This window comes from Tenrec ecaudatus, chromosome 8, assembly GCF_050624435.1.
Source record: "Tenrec ecaudatus isolate mTenEca1 chromosome 8, mTenEca1.hap1, whole genome shotgun sequence".
In the NCBI taxonomy this organism is placed as follows: Eukaryota; Metazoa; Chordata; class Mammalia; order Afrosoricida; family Tenrecidae; genus Tenrec; species Tenrec ecaudatus.
The window spans coordinates 46,013,308-46,023,113 of NC_134537.1; the positions used below are offsets into that span (position 1 = coordinate 46,013,308).

Below are 9,806 nucleotides of genomic sequence, written 5' to 3' on the forward strand. Positions count from 1 at the left end.
AGAGGCAGAGGGCGAGAAGGGTTGCATAGCTTGAAGCATGTAATCCGTGTCACTGAAAAGCACATGTAGAACCAGTCGAGCTAGTAGTAATATGCTTGAAGGTGATATGACGATATATTCTCTACCACAACGTCGAAACAACCAAAAGAAAAAGAGGGAGGAAGGAGCTACACTGTGCACAGCCAGTTTCTCTTGCTAAATGCATACATCTGATACAGGCATGCCCTTGTTCCTGGAGCAGAGAGTGAGTGCCCCACAGATTGAGGCCAGGAGTGTCGGGCTAAAGCTCTGCCTTCATGGGCGGGAGCATCTTTAGCAGTCCCACTCCCCCTTCCGTTACAAAGACCATCTCTACAGGCATGTGCCGTGACCTGCATCTCCTGTGATACACTTAGTCTCTTTTTGAGAAACTGTTGGGAGAATCTATCCTAACGACAGCATGTTAAATGGAGCCGTTCCAGTATTAAATAAAATAGGCAACTGGGCAAAAGATGGAGGAGAAAGCAATTGAAAACTGCTGACAGCCCAGTTTATAATTCTAAGTGGCCAGCACTGATTCTTTCTTAAATGTTTTGGCCTATTATTCTCTAATAAGTTAAACCATTTGAAAATTCATTTTCTTTAAGAAGCAGAAAAACAAGAGGCTTAGAGACACACCTGGGTTTTGAATACTAGCTCCACTTACGCCAGTATGAGCAAATGATTCCACCTCTTCAGGTCTTTGCTCTGAAGGTTTCAACACCAACCCTGAAACCTGAGAGTTCAAGGCATTGTGAGATGTCCACTCTGGCTCCTGCAATGTCACAGGCCACCAATTTGTGATAGTTAGCCCATTGCTGCTGCTGAGAAGAACCTGTTTGCCCAGAGCCTCATTGCCATGGGTCAGGGATGGTGGTAGCAGCCTTATGGGGAGTCTGCTGTGTTGTAGTACCTAGCACAAAGGCCGGGAAGACCGGACATGATCTGCTCTCATACTTAGGAAACAATGCCGGCATCTTTTTCCTCAACACAGGTTGGACCACAGTGAATGGGACTCTGAACGCACTCCGATCATCGGCTCCTGTGGCTCCGAGGAGCAGTCAGTGATAATAGACCTTACAAGCAGCACTTGTCGGAGGGTAAGAAGGGAAGTAGAGTCAAGAGAGGGGTCTGTGCTGTATTAAGACCGGGCTGGCTGTGTTAAGGTTAGGCGTCAAGGAGAGGGAAGAAGCAGCTAATGGGTGGTAGACTGGAAGGCTCTGAAAGATTGGGGGAACTTTGTAGAATCTGCCAGAGACCTTTCTCCCAGGAGCCTTCTTTTCTGTATTGGCTGGCTCATTGGTGCTTCAACACAAGAGTGCCAGTGAAGGGCCATACCCTTGGATGGTCAAACTCTGAGATTCCGGTTTTTCTTTCAGCCCCGGAGTGGTGTCAGCTGGAGGCGAATCCTGCGCTCACTCTGTCATTCCCGGACTCGAGTGCCGCTGCTCGCAGCACTCTACTTCCTGATGGTGCACGTCCTCCTCATTCTGTGCTTCACAGGCCATTTCTAAGCTTAGTCTAGTATCGCCTTGGAGTCCTCTCTCCTGAGACTTTGTAATTCCCTCACCCCTTCCCTCCCAACCCCTGATTCCAGTCATTCTTCCCCACCTCTTGTCTCTCTTCAACTCTATGGGAAGTGCCTGTAAGCCTGCAGGGACCAGCAAGCACGTTTGGTTTTTTTCTACAGCCCAGTGTCTGGACTCTGTTCATCTTTCGTGGTCCCATAAAGATGTTAAGGGGGTGTCTCAGGATGGTTCCCATAAACCTAAGAAGCTACTATCATTCGAATGGATGCCCTTTGCCTCTGTTGGCCTTGTTTCTCCCCTCTGGGGGAAGGTGGTGCTGTCATCAAGTTCTGAGGTCTTGTGCAGAATAGGGCAGGAGCTGAAGAGCTCCCGACATGGAGTTATCGGGCCCCAGGGGAGGGCAGCGTTTCCTTTCTTGGGTGCTTAGACATACTTGGGATGAGAATTTGTGACACTGGGCTTTAAGGATAGGACCCTGTGGCCTGTGTCCCTGATCTTCTCTAAAGTGTTTAGTGAAAGGCCGGAAGAATTGCAATATGACTCAGATTCTTGCTATATGTGTGACATCTGGATATGCCTTGACTGTGTCCCCCGAGGCAGGGCCCGGAGCCAGGAGGAGCCACCTTAAGTGTGACGGTTGACTACCAGCCAGGGAGTGTCTGACCTTGGCTCACGCTGTACCTTCTGGCTTCTTGAAGTATTAAGCTAAACTACTTAGCTGTTGGTGGAAGTGATTCCAGAGTCTCGGCCCCATGTGCATATGCCTTCCGTCTGAGAACAGCTCCGAGACAACACACAGAAGGAGGATTTAGGGCAGATGCGATCAAAGAATTGCCGGGATTGGATTCCATTTGTGCCTATTCCTTGACCCCCATCCCCACAATCCTTTCAGTTGCATTTTTTTCTTTATGTGCACATGATGTGTTTCTGCCTGTTCTCTCCACCCAAAGACAAGACAAGACTGAGCAACTGTTTGACTCTAACCCTCTATTCTCTGGTGACCAAGTTTTGGTCACAACTTCCCAGGAATGTTTCTGACCAACTGTAAAATAATAAAGTTATTTTCAGAAAGACATGTTGTGGTGTCTGCATGTGTACACAGTACTTATATGCATGCTGGGGGAGGAAGGAGGTTGGGGGAAGTAGCTAGGACTGGATACAGTGGTAAAATGCCCAACATGCCCAGGCCTCCGCCTCTTTAGCCAGCATCACAATTATTACAGCTGTATGGCGTCCTTTCAGCCTTAGACCCTGGAGCCCAGAGTGATGAGGTGGGAGGGGGAAATCCACCCTGCCGCTAAACCAGTGGTTCTCCATCTTCCTCAGGCCGCGACCCTTTCATACAGTTCCTCATGTGGTGGTGACTCCCAACCATAACATGATTTTTGTTGCTATTTCTTCACTGTAATTTTGCTGCTGTTAAGAATCAGTGACCCCTATGTGTCACAGGTTGAGATCCGCTGCACTTAACTAACCAGGCTGGGCCTTAGGGGATGGCATTCCTGGGTCACTAGAGCAGAGGATACGCATGGGACAAGTCTTGTCTGGTGCGTACTGAAAACATTCGGCCTCACTGGATTCCCCAGGTTTGGCGTGGAGGAAGAGAACTCTGATAGCGATCAGGTGGGCATTGTGAGGTAGGTACCAGGGTGGGGAAAATGGATTGTGCTTGGCCACTCACCGAAAGCTCAGGTATGCTGTGGATAAAAAGCCTGGCGAAATACTTACATTTAAACCAAATCTGGTGTTGGTGGTGAGTCAGTTTTGACTTGTGGCTACTCAGGTCTGGTGGCAGCGTTAAACCAAGGACAGCAGCAGACATGTCTTCTGTTTACAAAAGCTTCCACTACCCATTTTCTTGCCCAGTTAAGTGACCTTGACTGGCGCCCGACCCCTTGGAGCTATATCCCACACCAACCAGAAAGATGTGTGGATTTGTCATGTCTACGAAATGTACCCAAATATAACTACTCTGGAATTTTCCTTTGTTCTCTCTCTTGCTTCTGACCCCTGCTCACTGCTGCCTGACACCTGGGCTCTTTCTGCTGTCCTCTCCTGCCAGCTGTGGCACCCGAGCCATCTAACAATCCTCGTTGAACCCTGGTGGTGGCGGCTCCGTATTACACCTAGTTTTCTCTGCCTTTATGTAATGGCGGCTCTCGTGGTCTCAATATCTTTTAAGTTAACTAATTTTCTGGCTTTAGACAAAGGGCCAGCTCTAGCCTTTATCTGGCTATCCTAAACTCCTTTCACCTCATTTCCTGTTCCCTACAAACCTTACCTCCCTCAGCAAATCTATTGTTTAAAGGTCTCGCTCAGTCTCCTATCTCTGAAGGACCTTACAGCTACCTCATATGCCCATCAGGGTGGTCTTGGCTGTCACCTCTATAACAGTTGATTTGCCAGGCCTTTTTTTCTGTGATGCCTCAGTGGATTTAAACCACAAACCTTCAGGTTAATAGTCAAGAGCAAACTGATTGTGCCACCTGGAGGCCACCTCTGAGATTACAGCTATGGAAAACCATGGCGTGCAGGTACACGTAAGGGGCTCACCATGAGTTAAAGTTAAACAGAAGGGGTTACCACGAGTTAAAAATCAATGTAATAGGTTATGTTTTATTTGAATATTCTGTCTTAAGTGAACATTGACACTTGTTTAGATTCTCATTCAATAATTCACACACCCATTGTTCTGTGACGCTGATTACAATCTTACCTTCCATTCCCCCAGCACACACACATTTCTACCTCACCTGCCCTGTTTCCATCCTTGCCAACTCACCTTTGCATTTATGTAAATGCTCATTGACAGTTTGGTTCCTGTAGTTGATTGTTTAAGAAGCACATTCCTCATAGGTGTTAAAAGCTTATCCCGTAGGCTACTCTCATTTGGCTGGAAGGTGACCCCCAGGAGTAACCTCCATTCCTGGGGAAAAGGTGTCTTGGGCTATAGTCTCAGGGTTTAGATCTGGTCTGGGTATTACATTGTATGTAAATGGCTGTTTGAGAAAAGCTAGCGCATTTTCTCAAGGTTCAACACGTGAGTTAACTGAATCGATGTGGCCCCCAAACACATGCCATTTCCACATGCCATTGCTTCCCACAGAAATGTTCTTAGAATATTTTCTCAAGGGTCATAGGGTTTCCTGGTGTCATCTGTGATGAAATTCTAGGATTTTTGTAGGGAACTGTGTACCGGCATGATGTGTCAAATACCTAATAATTCCTATTTTTGACCTTGAGAATTTCAAGTCGTGACTTTGTTGTACAAATTTTTTCTCTATGTGGATCATAACAAGCTGTGGATAGCACCGAAAGAATAAGAATTGTGTAACACTTCATCGTGATCATGTGGAACCTGTGCATGGACCCAGAGGCAATCATTCTAACACATCGTGGATTGTGTTTAAAATCAGGAAAGTGTGTGTCTGGGATGGATCCTTTAATTGTGTGTATTCATTCTGAATGTTGAGCAAGTGATCTATGAAGCTGGTTGGTGTGGAGATGAACTCGACATCAGGAACGGAGGAAAGTGATACACAAGATGACAGCCTTACTTGCTGAAAGCCAGGAGGACTTGAGGCACTTGCTGATGAAAACCAAAGATTGCAACTCAATGTACAGAAAACCAAGTCCTGACAACTGAACCAGTAGAGAACATGATAAACAGGAAAGGCTGATGTGTTAGGGCTCTCTAGAGAGACAAAACCAGATTGCTAATAATTTTATATATATTTATACAGATAGATATATAACACAAGAAATAAAGTTAATTATAAGCAGTACAAATGGATCAGTGCAACTCACTCCCGTGAGACAGTTGTGAGACACTGGCAGTCCTTCAAGTCTTGAGGGCCACCAGGTAGTCCTCTGTAGAGCAATTCAGGCTATCCAGGCACAGGCAGCAAACAGCAAGGCAGGTCACCAACAGTCAGCCAGATGAAAGGATCGGACAGTCCCCAGCTCCAGAGATGTAAATTCTAATGGTGTGGCAAAGCAGATCTTAAAGGAACCTCAAATTACAGCGACACAGCCCACAGGTTAGAAGTCCCACAGGGAGTGTAGCTTGCAAATTGAGGCACAGAACAAGCAAGGCAGCCGCACACTTACTGGTCGAATCAAAGAGCAGGAGATAAGAAAGGCGAGGCTCGCAGAGCCATTTATCACTCTGCCCGTCAATTAATCCTACATGTATTTTTTTTAATTTTAACAATTTATTGGGGCTGATACAATTCTTTTCACAGTTCATACATATACATACATCAATTGTATAAAGCACATCTGTACAGTCTTTGCCCTAATCATTTTTTTCTCTTTTCTTCTTTTACATTTTATTAGGGACTCAAACAACTCTTACCACAATCCATACATATACATACATCAATTGTATAAAGCACATCCATACATTCCCTGCCCCAATCATTCTCAAGGCATTTGCTCTCCACTTAAGCCCCTTGCATCAGGTCCTCTTCCCCCCCCCTCCCTCCCCATTCCCCCCTCCCTCATATGCCCTTGGTAATTTATACCTCGTTATTTTGTCATATCTTGCCCTATCCGGAGTCTCCCTTCCCCCCTTCTCTGCTGTCCCTCGCCCAGGGAAGAGGTCATATGTGGATCCTTGTAATCAGTTCCCCCTTTCCAACCCCTCACCCTCCACTCTCCCAGCATCGTCCCTCACACCCTTGGTCCTGAAAGTATCATCCACCCTGGATTCTCTGTACCTCCAACCCTCATATGTACCAGTGTACAGCCTCTGTCCTATCCAGCCCTGCAAGGTAGAATTTGGATCATGGTAGTTGGGGGGATGAAGCATCCAGGATCTGGGGGAAAGCTGTGTTGTTCTTCGATACTACCTCACACCCTAATTAACCCATCTCCTCTCCTAAAACCCTCTATGAGGGGATCTCCATTGGCCGACACTTGGGCCTTGGGTCTCCACTCTGCACTTCCCCCTTTATTTAATATGATATATATATACATATATACACATACATATATACATATACACATATATACACATACATACACACACATATCTTTTTTTTTTTTGCATGATGCCTTATATCTGGTCCCTTGGGCACCTCGTGATCACACTGGCCGGTGTGCTTCTTCCATGTGGGCTTATTTGCTTCTGAGCTAGATGGCCGCTTGTTCACCTTCAAGCCTTTAAGACCCCAGACACTATCTCTTTTGATAGCCGGGCACCATCAGCTTTCTTCACCACATTTGCTTGTGCACCCATTTGTCTTCAGCGATCCTATCATGGAGGTGTGCAGTCAATGATATGATTTTTTGTTCTTTGATGCCTGGTAACTGATCCCTTTGGGACCACTCGATCACACAGGCTGGTGTGTTCTTCCATGTGGACTTTGTTGCTTATGAGCTAGATGGCCGCTTGTTTATCTTCAAGCCTTTAAGACCCCAATCACTGTCTCTTTTGATAGCCGGGCACCATCAGCTTTCTTCACCACATTTACTTGTTCACCCACTTTTGCTCCAGCCGTTGTGTCGGGAGAGTGAGCATCATAGAGTTCCAATTTAATAAAAGAAGGTATTCATGCATTGAGGGAGTGTTTGAGTAGAGGCCCAAGGTCCTTCCGCCACCTTAATACTTGACCTATAAATATAGACACATAGATCTATTTCCCCATCCTCCTATATATATTTGCATGTACATGTCTTTGTCTAGACCTCCATGAATGCCCTTTGACTCCTAGCTCTTTCCTCCATCTCCCTTGACCTTCCGCCTGCCCTACTACCATGCTTCGTCGCCACCTGGGCTAGAGTATACCTCTTCTCTAAGCAACCTTACCCTTGATCATTTCCCACCAGGCCTGCCACTCCCCCTTCTCTACCATTTGGAGTCCCATGTTTTTCCCTTGTCCCTGGGTTTGTTAACACCACTTCCTTACCCCCCCTACCCCCCCACCCCAAGTCCCCCCGGAACTGTCGGTCCTGTTGTTTTTCATCCAGATAGTTCATCCAGCCTGTCCTATTCAGACAGACCTGTGGAGTCACTAACATGCACGAAAACTAGACAGAGGAACACAAAGCAACAGTATACAACCAGACAACAAAACAACCAAAACAAACCACTGAAAAAGAACAGAACAAAACAGTTCACAAGAGAAAAGCTTGTAGTTAGTTCAGGGATCGTTTGCTGGCCCGTAGGAGCGTTTTCCAGTCCAGTCTGTTGGGGCACCACGCCCTGGCCCCAAAGTCCACTTTCAGCATTCCCTGGGGACCTTGCCACTCCATTCCCTTGCTGTTCCGCTGCACTCCCCCAGTGATTTGCCTCGGTGTGGTGGGATCAGGTCAGGTGCAATTCCCACACTGTGTCTCCGGTGCTGTCCCCTGTATCGCCCTTAGTCACTGAGGGGCATCATGTCTCATAGTAGGGCCAGCCATGTTGTTCTCTCTGTGGACTGGCTGCTCTACTCAGGAACATCATCATCATGGCCTGGTGGGCCAGGCTGTGCTCCACTGTCTCCTCCTGCCCCTTCATCTGCTCCCGTGTGCTCTGATCAAATATGTCCATCTCCCATAGCTGCAGAGTCAATGTCGTCCTTTGGAACAAATTCTTTTCGGGGGAGGGGCAGGAATCCACTTAATTTATGGTGCTGGGGCCAGCCACCCAGACCTCTCCACCGGTTCCGTCCTCCACGCCGGGATATTGCATTCACACCTTGCGACACTGGGTTGAAGTCTGGTCCCACTTTCCCTGTGGAGATATAAACCATACCCTCCCCTTGGGTGGATTAATGCCCCATTTCTGTCATGCTGATTGTACTTACCTCAGGGGACTCATGTTGTACCTGTCCCTTTGGGTCTGGCTTACCTCGCTTAACATAATTCCTTCCAGCTCTTCCCATGAAATAACGTGTTTCATGTGCTCATCGGTGCTTTTCAGTGCTGCATAATACTCCATTGTGTGTATGTGCCAAAGTTTGCTAATCCACTCGTCTATCGATGGAAACTTAGGCTGTTTCCAAGTCTTTGCTATTGTGAATTGTGCCGCAATAAACATTGGAGCGCATATGACTGGTTGTGTTTTATTTGCTGCTTCAACCGGGTATATGCCCAGTAGAGGGATGGCTGGGTCGTAAGGTAGATCAATTTCCATTTTCTTTAGGTATCGCCAGATTGCTTTCCACAGTGTCTGTACAAATCTGCACGACCACCAGCAGTGGAGGAGGGTTCCTACTTCACCACAGCCCCTCCAACACTTGTTGCTCTCTGATTTACTGATCTGGGCTAGCCTTAGGGGTGTTAGGTGGTATCTCATGGTTGTTTTGATTTGCATTTCTCTTATGGCAAGGGACTTCGAGCACTTTCTCATATATTTATTGGCCATATTGATCTCCTCTCTAGTGAAAGTTCTTCTCATTTCTTTTGCCCACTTCCTTAGGGGGTTAACTGTTTTCCTCTTTTTGCAGGTCATGATGGTGTTGTAGATTTTAGTAATGAGCCCTTTGTCTGACGTGTCATTACTAAAAATCTTCTCCCAGTCTGTGGGTTGCCTTGTCACCCTCTTGGCAAAGTCTTTCGAGGTGCACAGGTGTTTTATTCTTATTAGATCACATTTGTCGATTTCCAGATCACCTGTGTGTGTCCCCTTCCCTGTTGCAGTGAGCCTATGTGCTCCCTGGGCCAGTGCTCTGAGATTAGTCCCGATTCCCTCCTTAATGGTCCTGATGGTTTGGGGTTTGACTTCTAGATCTGTGATCCACCTTGAGTGTATTCTTGTGCATGGGGTGAGGTAGACGTCTTGTTTCAACTTTCTACATGTGGATATCCATTGTTTCCAGCACCACTTATTAAAGAGGGCATCTGCTTCCCACTTGACGTTTTTGGGACCCTTGTCGAAGATCAGTTGTCTATATGCTGATGATTTTACTCCTGGGCTTTCTATTCTTTTCCACTGGTCTGAGTGTCTATCATTGTGCCAGTACCATGCTGTTTTGACCACTGTAGCTGTGTAGTAGGCATTAAAATCAGGTAGGGCGAGTCCTCCAATTGTGCACTTCTTCTTGAGGAGTTCTCTGCTAATTCTGGGTTTCTTCCCTCTCCATATGAAGTTGGTGGTCAGTTTTTCCAATTCTTTGAAGAAGGTTGATGGTAATTGGATTGGTATAGCATTGAACTTGTAGAGTGCTTTAGGAAGAACTGTCATCTTTACTATGTTCAGCCTACAATCCTACATGTATTTTATCAGCTAGGTTGGCACAATAAACTACCTCAATCCACTCCTTGCCAACT

The 9,806-nt window shown here is 46.6% G+C and overlaps 1 protein-coding gene across 7 annotated transcripts in view; it reads left to right on the forward strand.

Annotated features, from left to right (window-relative positions):
* GOLGB1 (golgin B1) overlaps positions 1-2,620 on the forward strand; it is a 75,878-nt gene extending 73,258 nt beyond the window's left edge. For all 7 annotated transcript variants that reach the window (XM_075556341.1, XM_075556347.1, XM_075556342.1 and 4 more), the window contains 2 exons: positions 1,013-1,118; positions 1,398-2,620. In XM_075556341.1, coding sequence (XP_075412456.1) covers positions 1,013-1,118; positions 1,398-1,532 — 241 coding nt within the window. In that variant the 3' untranslated portion in view covers positions 1,533-2,620. The remainder of the gene's footprint in view (positions 1-1,012; positions 1,119-1,397) is intronic.
* Positions 2,621-9,806: the final 7,186 nt, after the last annotated feature.